The sequence below is a fragment of the Carassius auratus genome, chromosome 28, assembly GCF_003368295.1.
Source record: "Carassius auratus strain Wakin chromosome 28, ASM336829v1, whole genome shotgun sequence".
NCBI classification, from domain to species: domain Eukaryota; kingdom Metazoa; phylum Chordata; class Actinopteri; order Cypriniformes; family Cyprinidae; genus Carassius; species Carassius auratus.
Window position 1 is genome coordinate 15,775,096 of NC_039270.1, and position 18,094 is coordinate 15,793,189.

The window sequence follows — 18,094 nt, forward strand, 5'->3', positions numbered from 1 at the left end:
AGTGGCCGCAGGGGGCGTGGTTAGATCCACATCTACAGGTGGAGATGGGGTAGGTTTATATCTAGGTTTATATGGTGGGAGGAGTTGGAGTGGGACCACGCCCCCTGGACTTGTATTCTGCAGTGATGACCATCTCTGTTTTAACCACGGACTGTATAAAAACCGGTTTTAACCCTTGACAGAACAGTATTATCATCTCTGTACCGCACAACCCAACTGTGAACTACATTTCCCAGACTTCCTTTGAACCCGATTTTCTATCTTGGACCTCTGTGCTTTCCGTACACTCGTCACGAGATCGCTTATGATTGTTGGTCATGGGGAAGAAGTGTTCGCAGTAGTTTAGAAGTTGGCAGGTTTGATGCATACATAACTGTCAAAGCAGACATGGCCAACATCGCGAAGAAAGTGTCATGGTCCAGCCGAGGCGACGATCGCGGAGAGAGAGCACCGCTGCTGAACGGAGCCGAGGACGGCAAACACAACAGCAGACAGGTACCACACAGGCCATGCAAAACATGCAGACTGCAAAACATCACTTGACAACCAATCTGGGAGGTTTTGACTAATGCATATATGAAATACTTACCCTGCTTATTAAATAAAGCATGCTTGTTAAAAATGCAAAGGTGGCGTGCTGACTTAAAGACACAGAAAGCATGATAACACACTTGCACTAACTTCTATTATTACATCGTTAAAAATGAAAACAAAATAGTTCTCAAACCTTATTAGAGGGTAAACCCTAGTAAGGACTTTAGCTACTGGCAAGTTACAGGGTGTTTTGCAACTCCATTTCTATTAACCCTCTTATTCTGCAAATAAACTGCAAGCACATGTGACCTAGATATTCCTGACGCAGAACCTGATTTTACCAAGTGAGACATGTTCCTGGGACAACATCTTTGTTGTCCCTGGAACAACATTGTGATTAACCAATCAGATTTGAAGAACCAGTTTATAGATTTTGTGAAGTTTACGCTTAAAATCACTGTTTGTTGCCTGTACATCAGTGTCATTCATCTATCATTTCCTCTGATTTTAGGGATTACTCATGGTTAGGGTTAGGTTTAGGTGTAGGGAAATGGTCAAGAATATATTTTTGGAGTAAAATGTTGTTCCAGGGTCAACCAAATATGTTGACCTAGGAACACATCTTTTTATAGCCATTATTATTATTATTATTATTTTGGTGGAGCATACTGTATAGTGATTCTTAAATTAAAGTAGACTCTTGAGAAATGTAATGTATTTGGTTCATAGTCTTCCGGGGGAGCCATGTTTCACATCGGCAGGCTGAGCGCTGTGGACCTTGAGGAGGACATCACACATGAAGAGGTAAAATCTATTTTACATTAATTATTTTTTATTTTTTAATTTTTTAAAGACACGTAAAAACAAACCACTGTTGGATATACAGACATAAAAGCCTTCACTGTTTTAAAACAAATATTGTCAGATCCTAACAAACCATACATCAATGCAAAGCTAATATCTTTCCGCTTTCAGATGATGTATAAATCCCAATTTTAAAAAGTTGACTCTTAAGACCGGTTTTGTGGTCCATGATCACATGTGTGTGTGTATTCTGTGCATATTTATTATGTATATAAAAAGACACACACATACAGTATATAGTCAGAAAATATTTACATGTATAAATGTATGTTTATCTGATTTCTATTATATTTAATATATTTTTCAAATATGCATGCATGTGTGTGTATTTATATTTACATAATGTTTATTTTGGATGCGATTAATCGTGATTAATCATTGTCCAGCTCTAGAGACTCTTCTTCAGCCTGCACTTTATAAAAATAATTTATCGGGGGAAAGGCATACAATGTACTTGATCATTTGTGAGTTTATGTTTCTAACCTGTTGGCATGATGAATCTCAACTCTGAGTCTGTTTTTCCCAAATCACACAGGACATTGTGAGAAGTCGACCGAAGGAAATCCCTCACAACGAAAAGCTGCTGTCCCTCAAATATGAGGTAATTGAATCTAGGCCTGACCTTCAGTCACCCTTTCCTCTTTCAATTGAGTGTCTGTTAAAAACCACAGACAAGATGCAACATGTACACTTTAAATAAACGGTCTCTGAAGAGCTGTGATGTAAAATCTCAAACCTAGTGCATTTTGTGTTTCAGAGTCTTGATTATGACAACAGCGAGAATCAGTTGTTTCTGGAGGAAGAGAGGCGGATGAGTTACATGGTCAGTGGCACCATCAGAGACGACAAACTCTGGCTCTGTGTCTGTGGGGAAAGTTTCACGGTTAACGTGGATCATGTGCAGTTTTAAGTGGCTGTCTCAAAATTGTGGGGCATTTCGCAATCTTTTGTGCTCTTTTTAAATTGTTGGTTTATGTACATATTTTTTATCAACTCAACCCTGAAACAACTTGTTTTCTTTTTCAATCCCATTATTTTCTGTGTAATGAATAATAATGCTATATCAATGCACTGTAACGGCAACACAACTTACAGTGCATTGCACATTGTGTTCATAGTTTTCTCCAAAAATGGCTTGACCCAAAATTAATGTCATGCCAAACATTTTGAGCATTAGTTGAAGAGCTTTAAACCGTTGCCACTTATTAGTTGTTCATTCAGTGTACTGACAGAAAAAATAAAAATGTGTTTCTTTCTCTTAACCGTAGGGTTTCAGATGTCTGGAGATCAGGCGATGGGTGATCTGCGGTCTGATTGGGTTTCTCACTGGTCTCATCGCATGCATGATAGACATCGCTGTGGAGGAATTAGCTGGTTATAAATACTCTGCAGTCAAACAAAGTATCCTTCCTCTGTCAATCATCCATCTGACATGATCAGCTGCTTACATAAAGCACTCAAAAAAATTTAGTTTGTAAAAAAAATTCATTTCATGCTTTTTTTAAATGATGAATGTTTGTTTAATCTATTTCCATTGTTACTACAGGAATAATTTGCATTTAAACAGATGCATGGCAATCCAGATCTAGACCGACACAGACAGAATTAATCTAATTTCATCTATCCCTGGAGTTTATTTAATTTAGCACTCAACTAAATTAAAATATGTTTTTATATTCCAGGGAAAAATATCAGTAGCTGATGTTTGGTTCAAAGACACTTCTTTCATGGTATTATGCAGTAATAAAGCTCAGTAATATTTATTATATTGTGCTATAGTACAGTCAGACTAATCAACATTTTAAATGAAAAATCTTCACTAAATTGCAAGGAAAGGTTTATTCAGCCTAATTAAGTATCATTGTGTGCTATTCATTTCTTCCTGGCTTCAGAGTGTCTTTAACTAGATGTTCAGACATTGAGCAATTCACAGAGTTCGGAGGCCTGTCCATCTCTCTCATACTGTGGGCAGTGCTGAACTCTGCTTTCGTCATGGTTGGTGCGATCCCTGTTGCTTTTTTTGAGGTGAGCGATTTCTTCCTGTCAGAATGAGATTTGTGTGGCTTCTGCTTCTATTCTGTGCTTCAGTATCACTTCAGAGAAATCACTCCGCTCTTTCAATGACATGTCGCCAAGCAGAAAGCAGAATTTGTTCTTTTTGTTCTTTCCCATTCACCCCCTCTCCACCCCTCCCCTTCAACCATCCTAACCCCCCCCCCCCCCCCCCCAATATACCTGCCTTAATAACACCTAACAGTCACACACTTACAGACATACCAATCTCACACTTATAACTATTCTCTGTCTGTCTGTCTGTCTGATTGTTTATCTGTCTGTCTGTCAATCTGTTTATCTGGCCGTGTGTCTGTCTGACCGTCTGTCTGTTTACCTCCCGGTCTCCCTGTTACGGCTTGTCACTCTTTATTATTTACAAATATATGATCTGTCTTATTTTGTTATATGAATAAAAATAAAGTTGACCTCCGAAGACGGGGGGGGTGGTGGCTGGAAAAAAAAAAAAAAGAAAAGAATTTGTTCAGAATAGCAGACTAGAGTACTACAGTACATAATATGTACCAGATAATGTATCCTACAGAGCAGTGAATCCCACTGTCCTGTTGATTTCCACAAATGAACTAGAAGGAAATTAATTTTTGGTTTTTCATTTAGTGCTGTCAAACGATTAATCGCGGGTAATCGTATCCGAAAATAAAGGTTTTTGTTTGCATAATATATGTATGTGTACTGTGTAGATTTATTATGTAGCTATAAATACACACACACATACAGTATGTATTTTTTAATATTTACATGAATTTATGTGTATTCATATAATTTCTATTATTAATAAATATATTCAATAAATAAACATAACATTGTTTTCTGAAATATATGCGTGCATGTGTGTGTATTTATATAAACACTTTAAACTGATTAATCGCGATTAATCGTTTGACAGCACTTGTATTTTTATTCAGCAAGGACGCATTATTATAGAGTTAACTGTTTCTACACAACTGTTCAGGTGCACAGCTGTTTTCAACATTGATAATAATAATAATAATAATAATAATAATAATAATAATAATAATAATAAAAAGCAGCAAATCAGTAAATTTATATAGAATAATGGTAGAATAATGGTTTTCACATAATAAGGTTTATGTGACACTAAAGAATGGACTAATAACTACTAAATCTTCAGCTTAACCATCACACAAATAAATAGAATTTTAAATATAACTATTTCATTTTGTAATATTTCACAATATTGCTGGTTTTACTGTATTCGATTATTGCAACCTTGGTCAGTATAAGAGACTTTAAACATAAAAAAGAAGCTTTCGATTGTAGAGTACATTGTAGTGTTTATTTAGTAGATGTATATTATTTTACTTTGAAAATGATTAGTCTGTTTTCTCTCAGCCCGTTGCAGCAGGAAGTGGAATTCCTCAAATCAAATGTTACCTGAATGGAGTGAAGATCCCTTGTGTTGTTCGACTAAAGGTGATAGCTTAAGCTTCTCTATTAGAAAAACAAGGCTGCTTGATTTTTAACTGAACAAAAAGGTAAAAAAAAAATATATATATATATATAATTATAATTATAATTATCGCAGGTAGATATAGATGGCTAAGATGTATAGATGAATAATAGATCTCCATAACAATAATTTTCTTCCATGTCCACAGACTCTGGCGATAAAGGTCTTTGGTGTGATCTGCTCAGTTGCTGGAGGTCTCGCTGTTGGAAAGGTACAGTAGAGAAGCAGTCAGCTGGGGTTGATGATATTAATAAGCTAACTGTTGGACTCAGCAGCTGCTCTCCCCTCACAGGAAGGACCCATGATTCACTCGGGAGCAGTGGTGGCTGCAGGAGTCTCTCAAGGCAGAAGCACTTCACTGAAAAAAGATTTTAAGGTCAGTTTTCTGTACTGCTAGGACTCTTGAATCTTACAGTAAACACAGAGCCTGACTGCAAGTTTCTGTTCCCGCAGATATTTGAGTATTTCCGCAGGGACACCGAGAAGAGAGACTTTGTCTCGGCAGGAGCAGCGGCTGGAGTCTCCGCTGCCTTTGGAGCCCCAGTGGGTGAGACATGCAGAAAATCATTTGAAATATCCATATTTGTACATGGGATTATGCCAAACCAATGTCACATATATTATTATTATATTGGAAAAGCATATTAATGTACCTGGTACACTACAGAGTTGTGGCTATAAGTGAAAATCCATCATTTGCTCCTCTGAATGAAAGTTCAAACTTCCCTAAACTGGTTCTTGGATAAGATTGTCAAGGATCATCTTTGGTTCATCCTGTTTTTTGGCACAGGTGGGGTTCTGTTCAGTTTAGAGGAAGGCGCGTCTTTCTGGAACCAGATGCTGACGTGGAGAATTGTGAGTGATTGTGAATAAGAGCTTGGCTTCTCATTAGAGAGCACTGTCTGTTTCAGTTTGTTTTAACGTTCAAGCGTTTAAACCCCTCAAGGCAGTCCTGCTCTGTTTTCTGCTTTGTTTTTGATCTAGTTCTTTGCTTCAATGATCTCCTCCTTCACATTGAACTTTTTCCTGAGTATTTACCATGGGAAGCCCGGAGAACTGTCTAGCCCTGGTCTGATTAACTTCGGCCGCTTTGACAGTGATGTAAGTTCTGTCTCTGTGTCTCTTTCAGTTGCTGTGACGCTCTTTCCCTTTATTAGCTGCCAAAGTCCCTGTAAAGGCAATAAAAAAAATGTCTAAACACATTATACATGTTAGAAATGTATTGCTAAAACATATTACAAAGACTGTGAACTGTAAAACACTGAATTCTGGAGTTAGAATTCACTGCGTTCCCCTGAGCTCTTGGCCCGCCCCTAACAATATAAACAGAGCACATTCGCATCAGTTCACCGCTCAACCACGAATTACTACAATATACTTAAACATATATGGTTTTGCACAACCAATTAAGCTGTTAGGACCATCCATTCCAGCTGTAGCAGTGACAGTTGAGTGTGACGACTGTAGCTTTCCCGCGAGTGGGCGTGGTTTCAGCCCAGCCAGCGGACACGCCCCCAGCCTTTGAAAGCTGAGACTACTGCTCATTTTTTTCGAGATTTTGATAGCTTATTTTATATACTTACCAGCATTTTTTATCATTCAAATTTTGCTGGGTGGCTAATAACGCATTTTTCTGTGGTATGACAAACTCAGAACACATACTGAAATTTGACTTTACAGGGACTGTAAACTACCACTGAGATTTAAAAGAAAAATCTGTTAAAGTGGAACCGACCCTTGAAGCTGTACAAAATATCACAAGAAACGGAAAAAAACATCAGAACATTCCTGAACTGAATTTGATGTTGTTGTTGTTGTTTTTTCCTCTCTTTCTTTAGAGTGTACAGTATAATTTATATGAAATTCCACTCTTCATTATCATGGGAGCTTTAGGTGAGGGGCACGTCACTCTGTCCATGCATAAAATATTATACTTTTATTTTAAAGTGGAAGTTCATACCATTTGAATCATTCCTCTTTTTTCGTTTCATTTTCCAGGAGGGGTGCTTGGAGCATTGTTCAATATCATCAATTATTGGCTAACAATTTTCAGAATAAGGTAGGATTGCAAGCTATTGAATATTCAGTGCATCTAGTCTGTATTTTGGCCATTTTAAATTTGTTATTTTAAATTTTTTTGCAACAACTTAACAATAGGTTACAGTTGCTGCAAAATCTTGAGTTTGCTAAATCAGCGGTCTTCAACCCCCGGGCCCCCGACCGGTAACTGGTCTGTGCGGCATTTGGTACCGGGCCGCACAAGAGAGAATAAATAAATTACATTGAAGCTGCAGTCGGTAACGTTTGGCGCTCGCGTCTGGCGGAAGAACATTGTAGCCGGAGCTACTTCTCTCTGTTTACATCTATGGCGAGTCACGCAGGTACTGTGCTACTCTGCAGCGTTGCCAACCCCAACCAGAATAAAATAGTCTGAAAATAAACCCTTATTATAGGTGTACCCTAGTGATTCAGGATAAGACAATAACACGATTCATGATTCATTAGGGGGCAGAAAGGATGTTATGTTGTTGGTGCGAGGTTACGAGGATTATACGAGGATTATATTTACAATATACCACAGTTTTTATGCCAGTCGTATAATTTTATTTTGTTGTATTTATCCTTCACACCTTAAAGCCCGGTGCGGGAAAATATTGTCTGACACTTGGCGCTAAAAAGGTTGGGGACCACTGTGCCAAGTGATTGGTCAATGGGTACGTTTTGTCACAGTTTGGGTGTATTACTGGTTGTTTTACTAAGCAAAAGCCAATGGAATGTGTCTGAAGACTACTACACATCTATCAGATCATGGGACAGTTTTCTGGGTTACTCCCAAATGTCAAATTCATAGTTTTGATGTGACTTCACACCCTTACAGGAATGCCCACTCGGAGGGCAAAACAAGGCTTTCCTCCACTGACCACCAGTAATTTTTTACGAGGGTTGCATTAAGTAGTAATGTAGTAAGACACTGATATTAAAGGCAAAAATCAGTAAACACTTTATTGAAGATGCAGTCTTTGTATGGGCAAGCAGATGAACCCAGAATATAAATGCAGTGCGCAACGTTTCCCATAGAAAATGTGTTTTCACATCTTTGTTTTATTCTTTTGAGAGGTGCCCTAAATATTTGTGGATTGGACACAGATGGAGAATTGACAGCCTTGTGCTGCAGCTCTGTGGGTGTTTTTCCCTCTAGGACTTTGAGCCAGTCACATGACTGAAAACTGTGATTCGAGGCCAACAAGTAAAGGAAGTTGTAAGGCGTTTAATATAAAGCGAGAATGAGATGATACTGAAAACTCAAAACATCCTTTTGAAAATGTAGTATTGAGTATAACATTTAACAAAACTTTAATTTGTTTTTTTAAAGGTGACTCCAATATTAATATGTTGGATTAATAATTGGTTTTAGTAAAATCCGTTTTTTTAAGAAACGAATCAGTGACAACTAAGATAAAACTTACAAAATATCTCTATTCATCATGTAACTACGTTCTCCTGAACTATCTATTCCTCAGGGAATCCTGAAAAATACAATGTTTCCAGGAAAATATTGACCAGCAAAACTGTTTTCGATATTTATAGTTATAAGAAATGTTACTTGATCAGCAAACCATCATATTATAGTGATTTCTGAAGATCACGTGGCACTGAAGACTGGAGTAATGATGCTGAAAATTCAGCTTTGCATCACAGGAATAAATTGCATTTTAAATTGCAGGAAAATGAAAGAAAAGTACAATTTAAATTATGATTATATTTTAGAATATTGCTGTTTTTCCACCCTTGAATAAATGCAGCCTTGGTGAACATAGACAACTTTTAAAGTTTTTAAAAAAATCAGTATGTATTTTTTACATTTTGTGCTGCAACTCTCTATCTCCCTGTCTCTCTCTCTCTCACTGTCTCTCTCTGTCTCTCTCTCTCTCTCTCTCTCTCTCTCTTTCTCTCTCTCTCTCAGGTACGTCCACCGGCCGTGCCTGCAGGTGATGGAGGCTATGCTGGTTGCCGCTGTGACCGCTACGGTTTCCTTTGCTATGATCTATTTCTCCAATGACTGCCAGCCGTTGGGACAGGACAACACTGAGGAATATACCCTACAGGTGTTTATTTACTTAATGGGCCGTCAAGATGTTTCCTTAAAAAATAAATTGCTAAGCTGAACTGATCTTTGACCAGAATATAGTCATCAATGCCAAACAGAAACGTGATTTGTTCTATTGTTCATTTACAGCTCTTCTGTGCTGATGGTGAATATAATTCAATGGCCACCGCCTTCTTCAACACCCCTGAGCGGAGTGTGAGGAGTCTGTTCCACAACCCTCCAGGTGCGTCTCAGCGAGGGTGTGGTTGGGTGTGGACTAGTCTCGCGTAGCCAGACTTTCAGACTGACTGACGGCTGAAGGTCTGGAATCCAAGGCAGATTTCATTGGCCAAGGCCCGCCCATGAGGCCATTAGACCGACATGTCAAACAACCAATCACAGTTCAGTTCGTTTCGTTCAGCGTCACATTTCGGGGTGTAGAAATGTCTGCATAATAACAGACTGGTGTGTAAAACTATCGGACATATTTTAAAGATTCTGTGCCGCAAACTTTAAATATTTCATATGGTTTTGAGAATCCGGCGTTTATTTGATCCTGATAAGCGCTGTTCGTCACAGTTGTAAACACGAATCACGATGGCTTTCTTCTTTTGTGGGGGGGTTTGGCGCCACAACATTTTTGTTTCCAGGCGAACGTTAAAGAACGCGACACACACGTCTCGCAGAAATCCTGTAGAATTCAACCAATCCGATGACGACTTCGACACTCCTGAAGTGTTTCCACTTTTGTGTGCCGTATGCATGAGACGTTCAGCCAACGGTCCTTGGGCGTGACTTCTGAAGCTGAGACTAGGTGTGGACGGGTTTGGGAATGCGTTTAAGGAGATCTTATCAAGCTTGAAATCAAAACATTACGCCTTCGAACCCTTCTTCAGTTGTTATGTGCGGTTTCTGCATGTTTTTAGCCTGTGTGTGTTTGCATGCATGTGTCTGCCAAAGCAGATTTAGAGTTACAAGCTGGAAGCAGGCCATCTGACAGGCAGCTAAAATCCTCCTACGCTCTGGAGAGAAGCCATCTTTGATCGCTTTCCCAGAGTGTAGTGGGTGCACAACAGTCTGTGCATAGCCACTGGACTTAAATAAGCAAAATCACAAATAACAAGTGGCCAAAGTTTATCATGACCATTTTTGGTCTTTAAATGTGGCAAGTTGTTAATGCGTTATAATGTAATATGATTATATTATTTCCTAAAATCTGAGTTATGTGATTTTTTTAATATGATAAATATATCACTTTATATAATTTGTATGGTTTTGATATTATGTTTCTGCTAGTGGCAACTATACTGCCCCCTATAGTTGGAATGATTAAAGGGATATTGCACCCCAAAAATGAAAATGTCATTAATCATTTACCCTCAAGTCGTTCCAAACACATAAAAGCTTTGTTCGTCTCCGGAACACAATTTAAGATATTTTGGATGTAAACCGGGAGGCTTGTGACTGTCCCATAGACTGAAGTAAATGACACTGTCAAGGTCCAGAAAAGTGGTAAAGATATAGTCAGAATAGTCCATCTGCCTTCAGTGGTTCAACCATAATGTTATGAATTGACAAGAATACTTTTTGTAAGCGAAGAAAACAAAAATAACGACTTTATTCAACAATTCCTCTCCTCTGTTTTCATTTTGGAGAATATGAGCTGAACGCAGGCATCTTATGCTCTTCTGTATCAGATCAAATCGTAAATACACATAGAAAGCGTATCCTTGTGGCGCGGCGACACAGAAGAATGTACGCTGCTTGCTCATGAGTATCCCTTTAAAGCTGATGATCTTTTTGAGCAATGTTGCCATCAATGGGCATCCAGGTGAAACACAGGGCCTACAACTGATCTGAAATATCCAGATAGAAATGTGTTACCCATTTTCAAGTGGAAAGTGCCTAAGCAAAACTTGAGCAGCAGAATTTCTCAAAAGTTGCCCCGTGTATCATCAACCTAATAATATGATTTAAAAAATCATCTCTGTTACTTGTGTAACCTTGTTGCCTGAAAGAGGTAACCGAGATGTCACATCCCAGTTCCTCGGTCACCGTCACTGACGTGAACAGGGAAAGGGAACAGATGTTTACCTTACTACAGATTGTAGAGGGATTTATATGGATGTATTTTACATTCATTTAGGGTATGTAGAAGATAAGTTAATTCATGAGGCACGTGCTCTGTGACGCAGTGCTGAATTTTCATCAACCGTTACTCCTTTCTTCAGTGTCACATGATCCTTCAGAAATCCTTCAGAAATAATTCTGATATGATGATTTATTATCAGTGTTGGAACTGTTGTGCTGCTTAATATTTCTTGGAACCTATGTTATTAAAAAAATGTATTCTTTGATGAATAAAAAGTTAAAAAGAACAGCATTTATTCCACATAGAAGTCTTTTCAAACAATATAAGTCTTTACTGTCCCTTTTATCTACTCAACACATCCTTGCTGAGTTAAATAATGTCTTTAAAAAAAAAGAAACGAATGTACTGAATTCAAACTTTTGAATAGTAGTGTAAATGTCTATTTTGAATAAACACTGTTCTTTTTAACTTTAGTTTTTATTCATTTTTATTAAACTTTTTCCAACATTGATGATAAATCAGTGTATCAGAATGATTTCTGAAGGATCATGTGACACTGAAGACTGGAGTAATGATGCTGAAAATACAGCTTTGCTTCACGGTAATACATTATATTATTAAGTATATTAAGAAAACCATATAAAAAAAGTTATTTTAAATTGCAATAATAATAAAAACAAAAAACAATTCTGTATTATTGATCAAATAGTTATGGCCTTGATGAGAATAGGAAATTTCTTTAAGAAACATTAAAAAAATCTTACTGATCCTAAATGTTTGTATAAAACAAATAAATGAAAACAATAAAGAGCGTTGTAAAAATTATAATATTAATACTTGAATCTAACCAAGGAGAGAGGGACTTAAGTAATAAAGTCTTATGAATCCCATTACTGTATACCTCGTACATGGGCCATAACTGGTCAGCCTATAATTAAGTTTTAATAATGAGAATATCTCTCGCTCAGGATCTTACAACCCCTTGACTTTGGGGGTCTTCACTCTGGTCTATTTCGTCCTGGCTGTCTGGACGTATGGTCTGACGGTGTCCGCAGGAGTGTTCATCCCGTCTCTGCTCATTGGAGCAGCCTGGGGACGACTATTTGGGATCTTTCTGTCTACCATTACTTCCAGCCAGTCAGTAAGTGCAGTTTCCACTTCTCTGCTTCCAACAACTTTCTTTTTTTATCTTATTCCACCTACATTTTTAATTAATCTTTATCAACAAATCTGAGAAAAATAAAGCGTAGTGAAAAACAGACTAGCCGTACTGTGCTGTTGACATGTTTTCTTAAACTGACAGATTTGGGCGGATCCCGGGAAATATGCTCTGATAGGAGCTGCCGCCCAGCTTGGTGAGTTATTGATGTTTTAGCGTGATGTTAGAGTAACTAGATGATCTGTCTTACAGTTTATAATAGTCCTCCTAACTGCATCTCTGTGAAGGAGGTTCATGTCGCCAATAACAAGTATGTTTTTGTTGTGTTAATTGGACAGGTGGCATTGTCAGAATGACCCTCAGTCTCACCGTAATCATGGTAGAAGCCACCGGGAACGTGACCTATGGCTTTCCCATCATGCTTGTGCTGATGACTGCCAAGATTGTTGGCGATTACTTTATAGAGGTGAGAAGCAGAATACCTGACATGGCTATCTTTGTCTCTTGTAGAGCTCCTGACATGTTTTTCCAAATCACAGATTTTTTGTTTTCGCTCTGTTTTTTTTTAAGGGTGTTGTGAAGCATTAGTCATGCATGCATGTCAATTGTGTTATTAGAGCATGAAGCACATGTGTGCATTTGTCTGACTGGTTTTTGTTGTTTATAGGGCCTGTATGACATCCATATTAAGCTGCAGAGTGTTCCTTTCCTCCATTGGGATGCTCCTCCTACTTCTCATTGGCTGACAGCCAGGTAACCACACCCTCCAGCATTACATGTCATATGACTCTCAGTCTGAGCTGCCAGGTAATTCACACAACCATCTAACATTACACGTAATCATAACTCCTGTCTCAGGTGAGAGAACAAAATTAATATCAGTTGTTTTATAATAAATTAAATAAACCTGAATTTCAGGTTTTTAGGCGTAGTGTTGTGGTTGACCAATAAAGATTCTCTGATGGCTCAGGCTGATATTCAGGCATGATTCTTGATTTTTTTATCATGTTATAAGTTACTAGATAAAACATGCATTTTTTTTTTTTACATTTTCGAAAATTTGCTAAAATAAAAAAACATCTGTAAAATGAACAGATTTATTCCTTAAATAGGACCTTGTTGATTCTGCAATCCTGTTATAGGATTTGCCAAAGTTTGCAAAAATATGTGGCATTATATATTTATTAAATATTCATAGACTTTTGTGTGCGTTTACTGAATGTTGACAGTATATGTAAAAAGTATTATAGTATTTACCTTTCAATTATTTGACCGAACCGATGAAGACCATAAAGTTATGAAGATTGAGAACGTGTGCTTCTGTGAGTCTGAGCACAGGCATTCTCAGCACTGCCAAAATAAAAGTCCCGATTCCAGCTTCTATCAGCAAAGCAGAAATATATTCGTCAACCAATAGTGTAGTGCAAAATTGTTGTAGTTCACCAAAACTACAATTATTATTAAAATTCTTTTCATTAACTGAAATAAAATAAAATGTAATATTAGACAAAAAACATAAAAAAACTAAATGATAAATTGAAGGAGAATTATGATTGTTGCCTCGGCATCTAACTGAAATTATACAAGTTAAGTGAAATAGTTGCAATACAATAACTAAAACTGAAATAAACATGTTAAGCATTGTTTAACGAGTGATGTACATTTTTATAAATAGAAAAAAAAGCACATATAAAATTACACAATGTAAATGTTTCACAATGTTAAATCATTCTAAAAAAAAAAACCCTGGTGAAGTATCAAGAAGTCATTTGTGTGTTGATGTTTTCACCACAGAGAGGTCATGAGCTCTCAGGTCACCTGCTTCAACCGAGTGGAGAGAGTGGGGAGAATTGTAGACGTTCTCAGCAACACATCCACCAATCACAACGGCTTCCCAGTGGTGGTCCACACTACTGAGAACGACGAGGTGACGTGGCCTCTGATCCTGTCATTCCTGCTAGTATTGTTTTTCAATTTGAATGAAAACTACACTTGCTTGTCTTCTTTTCACAGCCAGGAAAAATCTGTGGACTTATTCTTCGCTCTCAGCTCATTGTTCTTCTCAAACACAAGGTCTGAAAAACTCAATTATGAGTCTTCGGTTGGACTTTAATCTTTGTTACTACAACACTTTCTAAGTTCGGCCCTCTGTCTGTGTCTCAGGTGTTTGTGGAAAGGGCGTCTTCACGTCTCAGCCAAAGGAAGCTACAGCTGAAGGACTTCAGAGATGCATATCCGCGGTTCCCCCCGATCCAGTCCATCCACGTCTCTCAGGACGAGAGGGAGTGCATGATGGACCTCACCGAGTTCATGAACCCGACCCCATACACTGTGCCGCAGGTCAGTTCATTTACATGCTAGCATATTCTGGCCAGCAGTCACCCGCTGATGGTATTTGTGTATTTACATGCCATTTGGGAAAGTTTATGTGATATAAATAATGCCATAACAATGGAATAGGAAGTAAAATAAATTGATACGGATACTGGAAGCTCTCCAGGTTTGAGCTTTCATACCTTGAGTTATGATGCAGTGCAGAACGCCACGGTCACACCCGGCTGAAATAACTCAATCCTCACATGACATTTACTGATGAACTGTGAAAATGGCATCAGGAAGTGTATTTCAGTTGTCATGTGCGTTAGTCATCTGCAGTAATAACTGTTTAGTCATTGATATTTGTTTTCAGGAGACTTCGCTCCCCCGCGTGTTTAAATTGTTTCGGGCGCTAGGACTGAGACACCTGGTGGTGGTTGATGATGAAAACAGGGTAAGTGTTTTATTCTGGTTCAGTTCCTACCTCTAACTTGCAGTTCATCTTTAGAGATGCACAAAATAGTAGCACTGTACTAGTATTATTAATTGTTACAGGCCGATAATAGTCTTTCTTTTATCTTTGTTGATCAGTATGTGATATTTAATTTTGCATGTCCACTTTCTCGAGTTTTAGATTTAGATTAGTTTTCTGTTATCTTACACTTAAAATGTGTGTATGTATATATATGTGTGTGTATATATATATATATATATATATATGTGTGTGTGTGTGTGTGTGTGTGTGTATATATATATATATATATGTACGTATGTGTGTGTATGTATGTGTATATATGTATATATATGTGTATATATATATATAAACTAATAGTTGAATTAATAAAACTGTCAAATCTTTAGAATATTTTTTTTAATATACAGCACATTTAATGGTGGCATTGCTAAATATACGTACAGTATTTGTATTTATTTACCTGTTTACAATGTGATTACTTATATTGATTCAATGATTTTTTTTTTATTTTACTAAAAATAGAATTGTCTATCTATTAAAGTTAGACAGGCTTCAAGCATTAATATCTCTTTACGGCAAGTCAAGACATATCTTTTTAAAGTTGCTTTTGAGTATATTGATTTAAATATGTATTGATATTGATACGGTGTGAAATCACATTGTCAGTGTTGTGCTTTTATTTTTTTTATGCCTGCTGTATTGCACTTGAGCTTTTACTTATGAAAAGTGCTATAAAAATAATCTTTATTATTTATTTTTATAATTTCTTTATATAGAGGAAAAATAATATTATAGAGGAAATAATATAAAATTTGTACATTGACCAGTTTATTTACCGGCTATCTGCAATAACATCAAAATAATCAACAGCTTATTGTCATTCATCCACAGTAATGTTATGAGTTTCTGATTCCCTGTGCTTTGGATGTGAAGGTTGTGGGACTGGTGACCAGGAAGGATCTAGCCCGCTATCATTTGGGTAAAGATGGTCTGGAGGAGCTTCAGCTGGCTCAGACGTGATCGGTCGTCTTGTACACCCCGGACCAGAGCACCAGCACTGGACCTTAAAAACTCAGGGGCTGGTCAGAGTCCCTCATGTCAAAGATCCCAAACACAAACAACACTGCAACATTGACCGTTCGTCTGAAGTTCAGTATTTTAAGGGCTTGATTATTTGAAAAATACATTTTTGCTCCGTTATCACACAGTTAGCTATGCGTTTGTTTTTGTCTGTAGAAATACAGCGGATGAGCACATTATGTTAGTTTTGCACAACGAGACTGTTTATTTATTACAATTATAATATTTTAGACTAGATGAGCTTTTCGGGAGCCCTCACTTTATGCTATCTCTCCAAAAGCACCAATTTGTGTCACCTGACATGTTTATCATGGCTAGTTATCATTACAGATGTGTCATGGCAATCATAATGTATATTGACATAACAGTGTGTCAGTATGCATTTTTTATTTTTCGTTTTCAGCAAGGCTGTGGTTTTGAATACTCTCTTGCGTATGCTTAACAGATCTAGTGTTTTTAGCTCGAAGTAAGCTATTCATTATAAATATGCAGGACAATTCAAGCAAGTTTCCTGATATGGAACAAAATAGGTACTTCTTGACAAGAAACCTGTTGGTGATGTGCACTACTACATATTATAGTGTTACAGATATGCAAATATGGTTCATTACGTTTTTGTTTACCTAGTGCTGTTTTATCTATTGAGTTGGTATTAAATCTGTTAGGGTGGATCGGGCCCTAAAATTAAATGCATAAATCCTATTTTTCACAAGCCTCTTGGCTCTGGCAAGTTTTGGTACGAGTTTAAAACTACAGATAGAGGTTTTATGGAGTACATTTCGTGAGGGCAGTTCGTGTCTACACAATGTGAATTTTCTGCTTCGAGCTGCATTTGTTTTCTGTGAAAATCTATACTTTAAAATGAACATAAAAATCACAGTATTGAGCAGTCAAAGATGATTATGCTAAAATAATTGCCAGGCGGTGATTGCAACAAACATTATTTAACTGAACATCGGATGAAGCGTATAAATAAACACGACTTCCTGTTTTGTTTGTGTGATATAAAGTTTGACTTGTAGACTCTATGATTCATTGTTTAAAGCCAACATTATTTGTTTTTATTGATTAATGATATTTCTCTATGCTGAACTCAACCTTTCATATTATTGTTGATTTGAAGTAAAAAAAGGAGAGTTTTATAACAATTTTGAACAACTTTGTGAACTAATAAAGCTATGAATATCTACGAATGAGTTCCTCTGGCCTCTTGTGTGACTCTCAGAGGATCATGACTGATTTGGATCAACATCTGTGTTTAGTTCAAGAAATGACAATATCTCTGGTTCTGTGTATCTGTTAATAGTTCATTGTCAACCTTTTTGAGTCTACTATCAAAAAGATGGCTTCAAAGCTAGTTAACGTGGATTATAAGTCACAGATTTTGTTTCAGTAGATGAATTTATGAGCAGGCTAAGGCTTTGGCTATACATGTTTTCACTTAACATATGTGTATATTATGTGTCTGACGTTCTGTTAAGTGCTTCAGGAAACCTAGCCCACATTTCAGTTTGCCAAGGCAACAACACTACATGACTAAGATGTACGTTACCTTTTCAAGTTAATTTGTATACAACAATGGTACATTCTTGTGAGCTACCTGAAAAAAAAATGGTGTTAGGTGTGAACATGGAATTCTATGACTAATGCTACAACGATCTCACGGAAGTTTTCAAGTATGAATCCCATGATGATCCACCCTGTTTATTATAATCAACACAGCTAAACATGTTTTATCCATGCAGTGAGACATATCTTGAACGATCAGCCTCTGTGTACTATACCTCAACAGAGACTGCCAAGAAATTAAACAGTATAAACCGTAATCATCTAAATACTTTTTTTTTTTTTTTTTTTGATCTTGCTCTATTACTAACTAAATAAATAACTGAGCGTAGAGCATTAAATATGTCCATCTGCAGTGCAGGAGCCTGAGGGTTAAG

The 18,094-nt window shown here is 37.2% G+C and overlaps 1 protein-coding gene across 1 annotated transcript; it reads left to right on the top strand.

Moving 5' to 3' along the window:
* The first annotated feature begins 180 nt into the window (after window positions 1-180).
* clcn7 (chloride channel 7) lies at window positions 181-17,344 on the top strand. Its single transcript, XM_026208170.1, has 25 exons — window positions 181-495; window positions 1,264-1,338; window positions 1,934-1,999; window positions 2,156-2,221; window positions 2,667-2,799; window positions 3,314-3,423; window positions 4,825-4,905; window positions 5,091-5,153; window positions 5,235-5,318; window positions 5,396-5,489; window positions 5,733-5,797; window positions 5,927-6,043; window positions 6,781-6,835; window positions 6,941-7,001; window positions 8,907-9,048; window positions 9,180-9,273; window positions 12,090-12,262; window positions 12,425-12,476; window positions 12,619-12,746; window positions 12,948-13,033; window positions 14,075-14,207; window positions 14,294-14,353; window positions 14,444-14,620; window positions 14,970-15,050; window positions 16,005-17,344. Exons 1-25 carry the CDS (start codon window positions 388-390, stop codon window positions 16,089-16,091), a joined length of 2,391 nt encoding a protein of 796 aa, XP_026063955.1. The 5' UTR covers window positions 181-387; the 3' UTR covers window positions 16,092-17,344.
* The last annotated feature ends 750 nt before the right edge of the window (window positions 17,345-18,094 follow it).

What these genes read in the sequence shown, in the direction of transcription:
- clcn7 (XM_026208170.1), top strand. Translation starts at nt 388, where the DNA reads ATGGCCAACATCGCGAAGAAAGTGTCATGGTCCAGCCGAGGCGACGAT. An exon ending in AGGACATCACACATGAAGAG is followed by an intron (nt 1,339 to 1,933) that starts GTAAAATCTATT and finishes CAAATCACACAG; the next exon opens with GACATTGTGAGAAGTCGACC. An exon ending in TCTCATTGGCTGACAGCCAG is followed by an intron (nt 13,034 to 14,074) that starts GTAACCACACCC and finishes TTTTCACCACAG; the next exon opens with AGAGGTCATGAGCTCTCAGG.